The sequence below is a fragment of the Varanus komodoensis genome, unplaced genomic scaffold, assembly GCF_004798865.1.
Source record: "Varanus komodoensis strain SLA01 unplaced genomic scaffold, ASM479886v1 scaffold12, whole genome shotgun sequence".
In the NCBI taxonomy this organism is placed as follows: domain Eukaryota; kingdom Metazoa; phylum Chordata; class Lepidosauria; order Squamata; family Varanidae; genus Varanus; species Varanus komodoensis.
The window spans coordinates 25,827,356-25,843,865 of NW_025335349.1; the positions used below are offsets into that span (position 1 = coordinate 25,827,356).

Here is a 16,510-nt window from a genome sequence, read left to right on the forward strand (position 1 = left end):
CTTATTTGGTACAGTGTGCAAAAGCTCTGGTAAAGCACTATGTTCTCAAAGTCAATGTCCCACACCTCTCTTTGAATTATATTAACAATTATATTAATAAATATGTTTGCAAATAAGGAAGTAATTTTGAACAGCTCCTTATTTGATGATGAAGGGAGTCACTGAGCTTGACTAAGTTCATGGCAAAACAAAACTTAAGGTTAATCAGAACTAGGCTGTTTGGGGTGAACTGAAGGTTTCACTAAACTGAAGGTTAATCAGAACTAGGCTGTTTGGGGTGAACTGAAGGTTTCACTAAAAGCTTATGATTGGTTTAAAAGGTTAGAACACCATCTCATACTGCACTTCTTTTTTAAAAAAAAGTTAATGTTTCTCTGAAGTTTTATGTATTTACTTAGATAATAGATAGCTGTAATGTCATTGTAGCAATGAAAACATGATTTTTAGATCCTTGTCACACAAAAATTAACTCCAACACTTCAAAGAAGCAAGAGCCACATCAACATTGGATCCATAGGAATCTATCGCCTTCCTGAAAGAAATTACAGATCTACCCGACCACAATTTTTAAACCATAAAACATTATTTTCTTCCTCCGCAAGATAAGAAAAATGGTCCCCCAGTTCTCCACTATATCTCTCGATGAATCCCAGATCTCTGTGCCTGCCATGGTTTCCCATGATCATGAGAATACCCCCATCATCATCATAAAAAGCACTTTCAGCCTCTCCAAGACCCCCACCCAAATTACACATCCGCCATATCTTCCCTATTCCCTACATGCACCTCGCAACCTCGGATCACCATCTCTGCACACACCTCTCCCAAGCCACAGCAGTCGCTCAGGATGGAACCTCACAACCGCCCCCCCCCCCCGACCCACCGCCAATGGCTGCTAGGACTAAAGGATAAAGGCCGTGAAAGACTAGGACAGGATCTCCATTGAGGGAGCACGGAAAGAACGACAACCTATTCATAGTCCCGCCGGGATAGAGGGTCTCCCTTCTCTTCACGCACACCCCTATTCCTTCAGGAGAACTAGGTTGGGCTCTTCGCACAGGCACCCCTACACCTTAAGGACTCTCCTTCGTTAATTCCCCCCGTGGGAGGCTCCCCAATAATTACACGCCCCACCCCGAGCTGAAGCAATCGTCGCCATGTTGGATAAGGTTCTGCTTCCTTCTCACCTACCCCTCCCGTCCTCCTGCTCGCTCACCTTGGGCCCCCCGGTGGCTCCCGAGTACCAGCACCAGCAACGCCAGCCCAACGGGCGGGGGGAGCGGGCGGGAAGCAGTGCGAGCCGAACCCCCCGCCATGGTAACGGCCTCGCGACAGCAGCAGCAACGGCAGCGACAGCCTCACTTTCGCCCTGGCTCGCGCGGGGCTCGGACGAGACGGTAACGACGGCGACAGCGGCGCGAGACAAATCAAGACACAAGAGGAGCGCGCGAGCGAGCGCTACTGGGGGGAAGAGCCAGCCGGGCTTAAAGGGGAGGCGGCGCCAAGGCTTAAAGGAGAAGGAAAGAGATGTTGGTGGGAGGGAGGGGGGGAGAGAGAGAGAGCGAGAGAGAAAGAGGGAGGGAGGGAGGAGAAAGGCAAGCAATTCGCCGACAGTAAATCAGTTGTCAGCAGACAAAGGGGGAGAGCGAGGCGCGCGCGTGCCGAGCGACGGCAGAAGGGCGGGCTCATGCTTTGTTTGTATGCGTGAGCATGTGCGTGCCTACAACTTGTCACTTTGCATGCTGAGCACGGGGCGGCGTTCCTTGTTGCCGTCCGGGCCGAATGCGTGGCTTACCATGCGAGTCCCTCGGTCCGTGCGTATGCATGAAGCCGCCCCGTTGCCTCCGGCGAGAGCGCAGAAATCAGTGGGTCTGCGCGGGCAGTCCATGGGAAAATCCGTTCTTCGCCTGGAGGGTGGAAGACGATAAGCGGGACCCAGTATCGTCGGCCCTGTCCAAACATGCGTGCTCATCACTTGCAGCTTCAAGTGCTGAATTCCATGTGTGCATGACCCTTACCACAGATCTACGGCGCGATCGGTAGAATTTCCATATTACGATTCATCTTCACTCAACACACACAAGCTGCCAATTCGCAGGGGTTGGTTCCGGCGGGTTTCTATAAGCAAAACAGTCGTTTTGGCTGGCGACTGAAAAACAGTCTGCTCAAAGAGACAGGAGAAGAGTTCTTTCGGTGGTGTTTTATGTCTAGTGACCCTATTCACACATGCAAGTCAATGCTAGGCATTGTAAGTTAAGAGGTGATGATGCCTGTGTGATGAAGACCTGTGTGTTCAGAATGGAATCAAGTGCAGGAAGATTTAAGTGATAATACATGCATGTGTATTTAGTAAGCAACGTTTAGTTGAAATGGGTGTACAGTTGAGATATATATGGGATATTTCTGTACTAAATGGATGGTGTCTTTTTGCCATGTGCCAGAAGGTTGGAGAGGAGAAATGTCAACATTAGTGTAGAGGTAAGGTGCAACACTTGTTTAATGTACTAGGTGGATATGCAGGCACACTAATTATCCATGGGTCAAAACCCACTCTTGGTAAAGGACACTCTTGCAAAGGTAAAGGACACTCTTGCAATATGTCCGTTACCTACAATTAATCTGCAACAGCTTTCCTCAGTATGGACCCTTGCAGAGGTTTTGTACTGCATCTCCTAACTCTGGGATCTGTAGTCCAAAATGTCTAGAGAGCACCAGGTTGAAGAAGGCTTGTTCACACTGATGATGTCTTCTTCGTATGGATGCAAGTATGTTTCTTTACTAGTCAGTGGTGAACTTGAAAAAACTTACATTTCAGTGCCATGCACAGAGTACTGAGTGTCCTCTTTCTGCCCTCACACACACAAGTTCTGTGTTTTTGTTATGTTTTATGTGTTGCTGGCTCTGACTGAAATGCAGACACAATGACACTGGATACCCCTCAGTCTGAAGAGCTATTTTCAGACCCCAGCATTTAAACCAAGTATGGGATCATGCCAAATGCAGAGCAGCAGAGAAGCATGAGCCTGCAGGCCCCTCGTTAACCTGGGCCCTTTTCAGACCTTGTTGGTGGCTCTCCAGAGATGCACAAGAGATCAGTGTTGGCTTCCAATTAAAATGCATTAGATGGCAACAGTTAGAACTTTATTTCTCCTTTCACCATGGTATGCATGCATGGTGCTGCTGGTCCCCCCTTTGGAAGCATGTGAACTGTTGGAGCAATTGCATTCCAGACTTCCAAGAAAACATCCATCTTAAATTCTTGCTCAGCTCATGATTCACTTGTGGAATTTCTGGTCTACGTGTGTGCGTGTGCTTGGGCAGAGTTACACCAGGCCTCCAGATCTCAAGACAGAGAGCATGGCCAGCTGCAGGGCCCATGCCAAGTGATGTACACACACTTCAGGCAAGAGATGGCTGGAATAAAATAAGAATACTCTCTGGAGGAAAAGATGGAGAAGTTTTGGGACAAAGTCATTGCTGTTTCTTTAAAATGAGCTTATTATCTTTCCCTCCACCATTGTTACAAAAGATTGTCTGTATGCAAGAGACTTACTAGATTTATACCCACTTTTTCTGACAGCAAACAGCTTACAATGTTCTCCTCTTCCTGTGCTCAGTCTTATTCCCCCAACAACCACCCTGTGAGTTCAAGAACACTTGGTGTGTGTGTGTGTGTGCTTTATTTTGGTAACCTTTATGTATAATCTTATTTTCTCTTTTTCTTTCTTTTTTTCTCTCTCTGCTTTTCAAATTTTATTCCTACTAAAATAAAACATAATAAACCACCCCTGTGAGGTAGGATGGGCTGAGAGTCTGTGAATGGCCCAAAGTCACTCAGTTGGCTCCATGGCTGACCAAGGACTACAAACCAGGTCACCTGAGTCCCAGACCTCTGCTCTTTACTGCTACACCACACTGGCTCTTCTGCTACATCAAGGATTAGGATTAGCAAGGAGACAGAAGTTCAGTGGTTCACAAAGTACGACAGGGGCCTCCATAAAGAAGCATGGTAGGTGCCCGGGTTTTCCTATAATCCTTACCAATTCAACTTATTTTTTACTGTGATCCCAAACGAAATTTTTGATACTTCTGAAATAGCACCAGGTCTTGTGGTGGACACTGTCCACAGTTTATGCCAGAATATATTTGTTAGTCTTTTAAGGCGCTGCAAGACTCTATTAATAGTTTTGGCTGCGAAAGGCTAACACTGCCTCTCCTTCGAGTGATTATTGTTTCTGTGTCTCCACCAGTGTACATGGCACTTTCAGAGGTCACTTAGCAAAGAGACAAATGACTGCTTCTTCTAATGCACTGTTTCCATGAGACACCACTGCGTTGTCTTAAAAGAACAAGTATGTATTTTGGAACAGCTGTTCCTAACCCGGTGCCTTTCAGATATGTTGGATTGGACCTTCCAGCATCCCCCGCCTGCATAGCCGGGTTGTAATCCAACACATGAAGGTTGCTGGGTTGGGGAAAGCTGTTCCTAGAAGAGAAGGGGCCACTGAGTAGGGAACTATAGCACTATATATATTAAACTCTTCAACCTGCTAAAATACATTTCTGCTCAACCTTTGGATTTCACAACATAGAAGGTTTATGTTCGTAACCTGAAAGATGAGATACAACGCATAGCTGCAGTTGTATTTCATTCCTCCCCTCAAAGCTATGAAGGAAAATTTGCTTTGCAAATCAATTTATTTATGTAATTCGTTAATCATCTGAGTTGGACTCTGGAGGCAGCGTTTAATTCTTTATTGACCAGATCTGTTCTTTTTAAAAAGTGAAAGATGAGATTCTTGATAATGTTACCACTAGGAAGTTCCAGAAATGGCCAACCACACCAAAAAATCAAAACACTCCATGCATCTCATTTTTGGTACATAAGGTTGGAGAGACGAATAGGTCACTTCCATTTCATGTACTTTATAATGTTTTGCAACATTACTGGAATCAGTGACGGGGGAGGGGAAAATCACATATTCCAGGAAATGTCATTGCACCATCTGGATTTTTATCAGCAAATCAAACTAAAGAGTCATTGCAACAAAATCTTTGGCTTTAATTCTTTCATCTCTGTCTGCTGTAGGTTTTTTATTTTTTGGCTTTGGATCCTATAGCAGGAAACTCCTACATTCTAGCTGAAGTGGATTGGCTGATAAGGGCTTGGGTGATGGAGGGCATATGAGTCCATAGTGAGTTCTGTTTAAACAACGGCCTTCAGCATCTGCTGTGAATGTGGTTTGCTCAATCAAAAGCTGCACACTAAGCTCTGTCTTGATGCTTGAAAATATATCCATCCAAATTCAGCATCAGGAAAGTCATTCCACAGCCCAAGTGCATCATGCCTATTAAGGACATTTGCTGACTCTGCATCATTTATACAGCATTCCTGTGGCTCCTAAACATCATCCAAGGGACTATAGGAGACTGGAGAGTCTCTTTCCAAGGCTGGAGACAGTGACCTATGCTTGCAAGGAAGTTGCAGCTGGTATGGGCCACTGAGGTTGAAGAAGCAGTCAAGGGGAGAGGGGTTGTCTTGGTGGCCACTGAAAGGAGGAGACCATAGAAGCCAGGATGCACGCTATGCTAAGCCTCTTCCAAACTCCTCCTTCCCCCAAACAAACTGCCACCCTTGGCAGGCTAAAAAGCCAATCTGCAAGGTAGGAGGATGGGGGGGAGGAGCCTTTGCTCCTCACACCCTGCATCGGACGATTGGAAGCCTCCAAGTTCAGGGACTGAGGTATTTAAGGGTGCACTCTTGTGCTATCAAGAGTACCTTCAGTGATTGGAAGTTCCTGGACGTGGAAGTGTCTGATCATCCAATGCAAGGCAGGGAGGAGGGGTGGCAGAGATGATGAGAGCAAGGCCAGGTGCAGAAGTCCAGCCCCTAAGTGCCTGGATTGTCTTCATGAGCTCACCACTGAGTTAGCACTAGCTGCTATTTACATGTTTCTTCATTCCTTTGTGCAGCTATTAGATCAAAAAACTGGGTGTGATTACAGTTGGTGCTGCCACCACTATATTTTTAAAATGAAAATGCAGATTTGCAGGGTGGTGAATTTGGAAGCAGCTAACAAGTTCCTTGTGCACAATATGAACACATGCAAAGAATATACAGCTCCAACCTTGCTCCTATAGAAAAGAGAGAAGCCAGGTTCTCTCTCTCTCTATGTATGTATGGACAACATTGTTGGAATGCAGGACACCATTGAGTTGGAATTGGAGGGAGATGGTTTTGAGAAGAACCACACAGAAATCAATGCTGTGGATGATTGCGTGCTGCCTTTACATTTTCTAGTGCCAATAAGTAATAAGTCTTTGATAAGGGCAAAACAACAGTTTTTCTTTTTTGTCATTGCTTCAACTATAAGAGTGCCAAACATAAACTCCTTGGCCACAAGCCCATCAGGGCTCTAAAAACTGCAGAGTTGTAGCCAAAAATGATAAAGGGGATTTGGCTGTTGTAGTATTTTATCTGGAGCAATAGATTGTACCCATTCATTACTGTGTAGTATGTGAATGTACATACCTATTCAGAAATAAGCCCCACTGAATACCGTGGGACTTACTCCTAAGAACATGGTGTATGAGTTTTACAATACTGAATAGAAATGTTCTGGATTGCTTTTAGACCACATTTTTCTGAAGTTTATTTTTGTATTATTGTGCTTGTTATGATTTGTTTTCATTTGGGTTTGTTTGATATATTAATTATGGATTTCTCTGTTTTATAAGTCACATCAAGACTTTGTTTCCAGTGGGAAGCTCTGCAACAGTAATACTAAATTTAATGAGAGTTGCAATAATATGGACCCCAGCACATTTACAGGCCAGTCCTGTTCATGAATACTCAAGGTAAGTCTTAGGGAATTCAGTGAGGCTTACTCCCAAATGAGTGCGACTGGAGTCCTTTCTTGGACTTTAGGAAAACAAGCTATCAATTATAGAACTGAAAGGTTTATAAAATGAGCCATCTGGCACCCAACATGGAAGATATATTGATGTATGAAAGGTAAGCAATTGCTGGAATGTGTTTCTCCAATTTATTTTGAATACAGTCCCAAAACTGGTAGGGCCAATGACCTGTTCGCCAGAGTATTAAACCAGTTATGGGTTTTTTCCCCTTACTGGAGGCCTTCAAGGAGAAACTGGACAGCCACTTGCTGAAGACATTCTAGCCCTGAGTTTCTTGCATCAAGTGAAATGGATTGAATTTTCTGCAAGACCCCCTCCAGCTCTGAAATTCTTCTATGGCAGGGTTGTTGAGCCTCTGTTTTCAGCTTTGCCACAGAATTGAGATCTGAGCACTTTCCTGCTTTTCCATTATATAACTTCTACATGGCTGTGTGGTAGTGAAATAGTGCAATTCCACAAGAGAAAAACAATTGCATATACTTTCCTAATTAAATGCTCCATATTCCCTGCTCTGAAAAAGCTTTGATGAAAGAGCTGGGGGATCACTGAAGTGAACCTGGGGGATCATGTTATTGTCCTCACAAACAATTACGAGTAGGGAAGGGAATGGCAAGCACACAATATCTGCTTTATGTTCTTAGCTCTGAATGTACAGTTGTTTGTAGTATTATGTGCTATAACATAAGAAGCAGAGCCTACAAACAGGCAGTGCATAGGAGACACATGCCCCAAATCTCTACTGTGTCCATGGCATGCCCCTATGTGATTGGAGGCTTTGAGGAGCAAGCCCTAAGAAGGAGATGAAGTTACAACATAGGTGTTCACAAAGGAAAGTGCACCTATTCTCCAAGGACCGAAGTGAGATTTACAATTGCATTCCAGTTTATATGACAGAGACAAGAATATGTGCTAAACTAGAGCTGCCCTACAGTTCTCTTCATACAGTTAGGCATGCTTCTGCTTGTATCTGCACCAGTGACTTCGGAGATCAGAGGGTTCCTATCGGTACCATATTTAGCTTAGTCTGAGGCTTGTCCCTGAATTTACAGTCTACACAGAATGGCTCCTTTTCAGCACATGGAATGATTTATGTTTACTTTCTCCCAATCAGAGCTGTTTTGGATACACAAAGTTATTAGGCACATATGTTATTGATTCGCATCTGCAAGCTTCTGATTAAAATAAATATACAGCAGAGCTTCTGTGCCAATGGGGGGGTGTTTGTGGGGGTTTGTGGGGATAGCAAAGAGTGTGGGATGAAGGTTTGGAGGGGCAGATGCATGTCAACATGCCATCTAAGTGTTACTGGAATATCTCAGAGTGCTTATCTTGCGGCTCAGTCCAACATCCACTTTTGGAGCTAGAAAATAGATTAATGTGCAAATATTTGTTTACCTGCATTTTGATAAAACTTCTAGCCCAGAGTTACATGGGACTCTGAGCTTTCTAGGTGAATAAAAAGAAAACTTGGAGCCAGTCGTAATATTTTGGATGTGCATATATCCCAGATAGCCAACTTTGCTGATTGCAAACTGGCTGCTGTAAGCCAACGCAGCTGCTGATCCCGTGGAAGCTGACTGGTGATGGCTGGGCTTTCAGATAGCTTCCCCCAACCTTTCTTGGCAAGACCAAGAGTTTGAACTGGAGCTCTACCACTGAGCTTGTGCCCTTCCTTTCCCCTTCATGTTCTTTTCATTGTGCACTTGTGGTAGCAGCAGACGGCTTTCGCTCTTTTGCTTGGCATTTCCTTTCTTTATGTATTATCTAACAAGGGAAATAAGTGTGAGCTTCTGTTCAAAAATGAGCTTGCCTTTCAATTCCCCTCCCCCAAATTGATTAAGGTGGTATTTTTCATTTAGTATTTGATAGACCAGGCCCCCAGTCCTGATTCCTGACTTGCTTACCCACTAGATTTCCCATTCATTCCTATTAATAAAGCAGACAAGGATTTCTTATGCATGTGAATCTGTTGCAGAAAAGCCCTCTGTAAGTCCTGGAGCTTTCACACCTGTAAGATACTGCTGAATTGGAGTAATGGACTGCAGATTATGAACTAAGCTATTTATGGGTTAAGGCCATTTTACACATAGCAAATCTCGGTTTCTCATAGAGTAGCCCCCTAACTACCTCACAGCTATTCTTGGATCTTTGGTGAGCACTATTTGTGCACACACATTTGCAAGAAGCATGTATATACATAAAACAATGTACATGTACATCAGTAAAAAAAACCTTAATGTACAAAAAGGGAGCTGATTTTCTGGAAGTCAATGAGACCAGCTTCTATGTATAACAGATGTGTTTAGAATCATCAAGGTGTCGCGAAATCTGCTGGCAAGCAGTAAATTCCAAAACATTTTCAAAAGCATATGCTTGATAGAGGGAATCCTGAGTTCTAATGCCAGTTCAGCTGTAAGCTTTGTTTGGACAAGTCAGTATCCCTCATTAAATAAAGCTGCAAAGTGTACTAGCCCTCCCACACTTGTTTTACTCATCCACCTTCTTAAATATCCTTTCATCATTTGGGATCTGAAAGGAAAAAGGAATCTGTTGCAAAATTTCTCTGAAGATTATTACTTGCCATAGGTGAGGTGGCAAATGATTATTCAGAAGACAGCAATTGGGATATTTAACTTGTGTTGGTCTACTGGAGCTTAAGCAGCCCGAGTATAAAGACTCAGCCATTCTTTCCTTGTTTTATTTTTTTCTACTCTTTTAGCTATTTTTCCTTGTATTCCTTTCCCTTCCCACACCTGCAATATTTGACATGTTTCAGTTCATTTTTTTCTTTTTAAACAAAATTCTATAATTCCAACTGTCGTAGTCACCAAATAGGAACATTTCCCAGTAACTATTTTCCTCCTTTGAATATTTCTATTAATATAATCTGTTGCCCATATGAAATAATTCACTTCTGCAAAACCATAGATGCCTTTTTCTTGTGCAAATTTAATAAATACAAAATCATTTCCGTGCAAAATAATGACATTTTTAAAGCAACAATGAGTCTTTGTGAAATGAGATTACACATTTTTCACTAAGGTTTACTCAGCTGCCCTGTCATGAGTATATTATGTGCGGGTATAAATACTTTTGTAGAATGTAAGGCAAGGGAAGTTAATTCCTTGCAGGTAACAAGACAACCTGGAGGTGCACTGAATGAACAGCCACAACTTTCGTGTTGATGCCAGGGTCTTCTGCTGCAGCTTTTAATTCTCTCAAATTCAGCCTTGAAGCTGATTAAAATATTCAGCCCCCCACCCTAGAAAAGCATTTCCAGATAGCAGTGCTCCTAGTGACAGCCAGTTACTGCAGTTCCTTATCCACTGCAATGTCTACTTGGAGTTTATGGAAGCTATCCATGATGGTGAACCCATTTTGGCTCCATGGACGCTCCCCTGAAGCTTAGAGTAAAAGAAGTAAACTCCACTGATGCAAGAGTCACCAGCCTCCTGTGCACGCAGCATATTTACACACTGCTTATGTCAATATCTGCCTAGTCATAGGAGGAAAAGGCACAGCCCATCCTGGGAGGCACTTGGCACCAATGGGCATGGTGTGTGGGGCCTGCCAATGTAGCATTTCATGTGGTACATGATACCACCATGTTCGTGAGTGCACATGTGTGTAAAGTTTGAATCAGCTCTTATGTTAGATTGGGTTGTCTACTTGGTGCCCTTCAGATATGTTGGACTACAACTCCCATAGAATGGAAAGTCAATGTCCAAGGATTGTGGGAGTTGTAGTCCAAAACATCTGATAGACACCAAGATACCTTCCCCATTTCAGCTTGTGATTTCTACACACCACTGGTAAATTCTCAAAAGCAGTTGCTTTACCATGCTCAGTATTCCAAAGTGTTTGCCTTGTGTTGACTTGGCATTTGGCTTTTTAACGAGTCTGGCTCATAAATGATTGTACTAAACCAGCTGCCAGGTCCTGGACTTTTGCATTCAAACTGTCTTAGATCTTTGGGGGTATATAAGAAGGGTGGGCCATGCAGAGATAACATCCAAACAGAATGGCTGTGGGCTGGTGAAGGTGGCAACACTGTTTTGCCACTTTAACCCTGATTGATCCCCAGCATAATGAAATCCTGGTTTTGTTTCCCAGGCAGTCAGGTATAGGCAGACACCAGCAAAATCTTGTTGTTTACCTTTCAACTGTCTTAGCCATGGCTTGCTTGGTTCAAGATTTTATATTTCCCCACTGCTGAAGTGAAGCAGGGCTGGTCTGACCAGTGACCGGATGACAGACCACCTGGGAACCCACACCTGCTGCCTTCAATTCAGTTTCTATGAACCATGAAACTATGGTTTGCATACCATGGTTTCTAGCCAGTCCATAAGCAAGGTTTGGTGTTCATCCATAATGCTTGCCCATCTTAAAGGGGGAAAAAATCCAGACCACAGTTAAATATTCAGTCTCCCTAAGGTTCATGTGTGGCTGACAACATTTTCCCAGTCACTTTTCTCCAATTTTGGGAGAACAGAAAAGCAGTTAAGAGCACTGAAATTGAACCACCCAGTTTACTCAACCAATCTTAGGGTATATGGCACTGGAACAGTTTTAAAGAATGCAAAATGAATGCCAGCAGCTATGCTTCCTGTATGTGTGTGAGCAAGTAGAAGGTAGAGATATTGAACCATGCCAGGCAGGTAGTAGGGGCCCCCACACATATCTGTCCCTCCTTCTTGCCTCTGCAGCTGCTCTTACCAGGCAAATCTCTAGGGGCACTGAGAATGCCCACCCACTCTGATGGAGGAAAGGCTTTCCTTGGAACTCTCCCAGCCTCTGCTCCTTATCTGTCCATGCACCCTGTGTGCAGTACAATCAAGTTACCTGTCTTGAATCCATCACACCTCCAGGATGATTTTGTAGGGCTCATTTCGGTCTGGCTCACAGGTAAAAACACACAGAAAATGACATACTCACACATGTCTACCTATCTAGACAATCTTCCCTGTTTGTACATGTGCAAAACGCTGTAGCATATGCAAACCACTCTCGAATTCCTCTGGCACAAAACACTTGCATATGTATGTATGCGAATCTGACTGCATTCCTGCAAGTATGTGCCACTGCATCTGCTTTCTCTCTCATTTGCACATACCACACACACACACACACACACACACACACACACACACACACACACACACAGATGTATATACACCCTACAGGCTCATTCTAAACCCAGGCTTATGAATGACCCTTAATTGGTGTTTCCAAGGCAGCACCCCTTTGGGCAGAGCAGCTGTGCTCTTAACAAGTAGGATCCCTCCCATTTTTCAGGCGTGTTGGTGGCGAGACGAGACGGGCTGGCGTCAGGTTACAGATCCAGGGGGTATTTATATTAATTTATGTTCTAGGAGAGGTGAGTCCCCCTCCTTTTTTTAACTAGAGAAAACAAATTAAGGATGCCTGAAGTCATCATCTGTTCCATGAAATTTTTCCTGCAAAGGATCAGTCCTAGTCGTGGGGGCTGTAGCCTAAATCCTCTTGGCTGGATTTCAAACAAGGTTTGCTGTAGCCACTGACAGAGGCCAGGAGGACCAGCAGTGGAAGTTGAAGGGGTGACCTTGAACTTTCTTGCTGAGCCAATGAATCAGAAATTTGATCTCTGGTCCCAGAGCTGGTTCCTGCAGTTAGGAGTGTTGTTTGGGTTTGTCAAAGGAGTTGCTGAGTTTTTTCAGTGTCTTTTTAATCCTCAAAGCTGTGAGTCTGGCCAAGGGGCTCTGGAACCAGCATTCCTTCATGATCTTAGCCAGGGCAGACAAAGTCTGGGATGTGGGGGTTGTGGGGAGGGGGAAAAAGAGAGAGAAGGAGAATGAAATGAGAATATGATTGTCATGCAGAAACAAAGTCTAGACTGACAGGGATGTTGAATTCCTTTTAGCCCAAGGGCCAAATTTTATTTCAGAGAACCTCTTGGGGCCATATTCCAGTGGGGGACAGAAGCAAAAGGTGAGGACCCAAAATACTAAAATTCTAGCATTTTTAACTTAAAGCTTTCACTGCCAGTCATGAAGCCTTGGCAGAGGCATTTCAGTCTCTGAGAACGGGACAATACTACACCAAAGCTGGGAAGCCACCTAGCATTGGTGGTTGGAGGGCTACATTTAGCCTCCAGGACTAAGGCGCTACTTTGCTGGTCTAGACTTTTGGTGCACACACTTCTATACAACAGGAATCCTCTGTATGCGATGTATTGATTAGGATGTTCACAGACTATTCCACACTGAAATACTTTTCTTCCCTCGGGACTCTTCAGATGTTTCTCCTACATAGGTCCCTTCACATTTACCTCGACATTCCACCTTGGGTGAATTCAGTGGCAGTGCCAATCCCAGGCCTGAGCACTTTTGGCCACAGTGTGGAAGCTTCTTCACTGACTTGGGACTCCCAACAGGGCACCCAGTGTTAGCAAGAAGCAGATGACATACACACAGAAAAGCATGAACAACATCCTGCTTCCGTATTTCCAGTGGCTTTCATGTTCTGCTTATTCCTACAGGTCTTACCCCAAGTCATTTTGTGTTATTGAAACTCCTCAAATTACCTCAGAGTTGCCACAGAGTTTTTAATATAGATGAAATTTATGGGCACCTTTAGCCATTGATGGCAAACTTCCTTAGGCAGGGCAGGAAAGACTTGTGTCTGAAACCCTGGAGAGCCACTGCCAGTCATTGCAGATCAGAGTGGGGTGGTAGAGGGGACCCTGGCCCATGGGCCGAGTCTGGCCTAGGGCAGCTTCCATTAATGACTGGGCACCTCCCATAAGTTCCTCTCCTGAAGAGGGAGCACCCCCCATCTCAAGTACTGCCCCCTGGCCTAGAGGTGACTTGGACTTGGGTAAAAGATGGGGAAGGACACCCCTTGTTACCTGAGGTGTGTGATCCCAGTGGGCACTGCTCCTCCTCTTTCACACATCACTCACTTCCCCAAGGAAAACAAGTCATGCTAATGCCAGCCAGGTTCCTTTCTCCATGCAGAGAGAGGTATGCACCTTCACCATGGGACCCTCACCCTCCGAATGTCATTTCAGAGAGAGGCCCTGCCTCCTTGGTGTGGGTGTGAGGGGAGGCAATTCAGCTCCCAAACCAATATATACACTGAGCAAAATAGACCAATGATGTGGCTCACTACACAAGAGCTTTGTATGTTCCTACAAAGACTTTCCTCTCTCATTTATACATCAGAAAAGGAAAGCCCAAGGGGAGGATGCCTAAATCCTTGCACCCACCAAGTAGCAGATTAGCACAAGGCCCTAGCCAAGAGGAGTGCCTGGGTGGCTGAAATGTTCATGCTGGGTGACAGATGAAGTGACAGCTGAAGATTTATTATTTCCTCTCTCTGCATGAAAGAATTTTATCTCTGCAAACAAAAGGATACCCTCTTTAGAGGCTGAATTATTTTTGAATGATCCAGGAGTGTTTGTGCCATCTCTGGAGCCCTGGGGCATCTCGCAAATGTCCAGTAATGGCCAGGAGAATCTGCTTGGAAGCTTTAAAGTGATTTAACCAAGGGTGATATGATGTGCCATAGAAGGAGTCAGCAGGATGGGCGACTGGTCTCTGCATATTTGATTGAAAGTCAGAATAGAGACTCTGTGTACATCTGAATGTGTGCTGGACTCTGGCCACACTAATGATCAGGATGGTACTTTCTCAGGCTTCCCAACTGCATGGAAAGAGCATGAGGTACATGGAGCTGGTCCTGCACTGGCCCTGTTCCGACCCGTCCCTAAATGCATGGTAGCAACATGCACAATCCCCCTCCCCTGTCCCACTCCAGGTATGTATGTTCAAAATTACTCTGAAAAGAGCAATGAAGCAGGAGGTGGTGGTGCAGGGGAATGGAGTGGCAGGGTTGGGGATGGGAATGCTATCCAGGGCCTCATAAAGACAGCAGCAAAAGAACCAGAGAGAGGGCTCAGCATTATATCCCCCTGTGTCTTGTCCATCTTGGCAACTCCATTGCCCGGAGAGCAATTGGACAGTCTTTCTTCTGAAACCATGTTTCTTGTATAGTTTTTAAAGCTACCTGACAGATAATTGGATCAAAAGGTGGCGCATGCATCTTCAAAACAAATACAATGAAATAAAAATCCATCAGAAACTGTTAGCAGTTTAGTTGTGATCCACAGTTACTCAAAGCTTGTAATAACAATTGGCTGTAAACATTTAAACCACCTCAAGCCAAGACTTGGAACAGAATAAGTATTGTTTCCCTCTTCCTCTGTGGATTATGTGGCCTTAAATGGTCATGACTGTGAAAACCTGCTGTTTGCAACTGGTTTTGGATTGCTTCCCTTTCCTCTTTCATAGATGTTTATGGACCTGCTGGAAAGACTCAAGTAAGCATACATGCTGATATCTGTAAATATTGTCAATTAATTGAACGGAAACAACTTATTGATGGGTCTGGAGCCAACATGCCCAGGGTGGGATTAAAGCCTTTCAGGCCCAAGGCACGCTCAGAATCATGGGCCTCCAAGAAAGATCAAGAGATAGATATTTACACTGTATAGATTTGATCATAATACATTTAGACTCCAGGTGTGATGTCTTGGTATTAGAGGTGTTAGAGAAATTCACAAAGGATTCAAAGGAGTTGAGATTTCTATGTATCTGACCTTAGAAATTTGATGCAGACTGTTTTGAGTCATGCAGAGTCTGTGCACTTGCATACCATTTTTTTTTAAGTTTTGCAGATGTTTACACAAAGATAGTCAAACCACAGACCAAAAATGCATATTTTCTCCCACAGGCTAAAATGTGAAAATATGCATTACAGGAACATTTATAAACTTTCAGAAGTGCAAATTTGCACAAGTGGGAACCAGCACAAGGCCAGGAACTGGAAGAAAATCCAAGCCCATCAATGAGTGTAGGATGGAAGAAAAGGCACTTGGCAATCCACGAAATGGAGATGGAATGAATTTAACAAAATCACTACTAGGGGATAAGAAAGAGGGGGCATCACCTTGGGAAGATTCCAGCCTCCACATTTTATATACCACCCAATAGCCAAAGCTCTCTGCACAACAGAATATCCACAGGGAAACCCAAAATAATATCTAAAGCCCCAAACATTCCCCATCATTCATATCATGCCATTTAAGCATACCAGAACTTTTCTACCCTTCTCCTGACCTTTGCTAATACCATTAACCAATTTGCAGAACAGAGCTGAAACACCACTACAGAGATTCAGAGAGGTCCTATCTCCAGGAAGGAGGAAATGGCCAGTTAGGTTTCTTTTCTTTCCCTTGTTGTTGTTGTTGTTAGTCACAAAGTCCTCTGTTGGACCCCATGGACAACATTCCTCCAGGCCTTCCTGTCCTCCACCATCCCCCAGAGTCCACTCAAGCTCACACTGACTGCTTCAGTGACTCCATCCAGCCACCTCATTCTCTGCCATCCCCTTCTTCTTTTGCCATCTATTGTTCCCAGCATTAGGCTCTTCTCCAGGGAGTCCTTCCTCCTCATTAGGTGGCCAAAGTATTTGAGTTTCATCTTCAGTATCTGGCCTTCTAAAAATCAGGGTTGATCTCCTCTAGGACTGACTTGTTTGATCGCCTTGCGGT

General features: G+C 44.3%; 2 protein-coding genes across 6 annotated transcripts in view; both read right to left on the bottom strand.

Annotated features, from left to right (window-relative positions):
- The window catches only part of ACVR1B (activin A receptor type 1B), a 60,893-nt gene that overhangs the window by 39,641 nt on the left and 4,742 nt on the right, over positions 1 to 16,510 (bottom strand). For 2 of the 4 annotated variants that reach the window (XR_006413892.1, XM_044421999.1), the window contains exon 1: positions 1,217 to 1,453. The exons of 1 other annotated variant lie outside the window; for it this stretch is intronic. Coding sequence is in view for 2 of the 3 variants with exons in the window: in XM_044421999.1 (XP_044277934.1) it covers positions 1,217 to 1,316 (100 nt within the window). In the remaining variant the exon portion in view is untranslated. Of the gene's footprint in view, positions 1 to 1,216; positions 1,454 to 1,795; positions 2,085 to 16,510 lie in introns of those variants that run through there. One more of the 4 variants, XM_044422000.1, reaches the window with a different exon arrangement.
- ACVRL1 (activin A receptor like type 1) overlaps positions 9,848 to 16,510 on the bottom strand; it is a 57,423-nt gene continuing 50,760 nt past the window's right edge. For both annotated transcript variants that reach the window (XM_044422002.1, XM_044422003.1), the window contains one exon: positions 9,848 to 12,701. In XM_044422002.1, the coding sequence (XP_044277937.1) occupies positions 12,567 to 12,701 (135 nt within the window). In that variant the 3' untranslated portion in view covers positions 9,848 to 12,566. The remainder of the gene's footprint in view (positions 12,702 to 16,510) is intronic.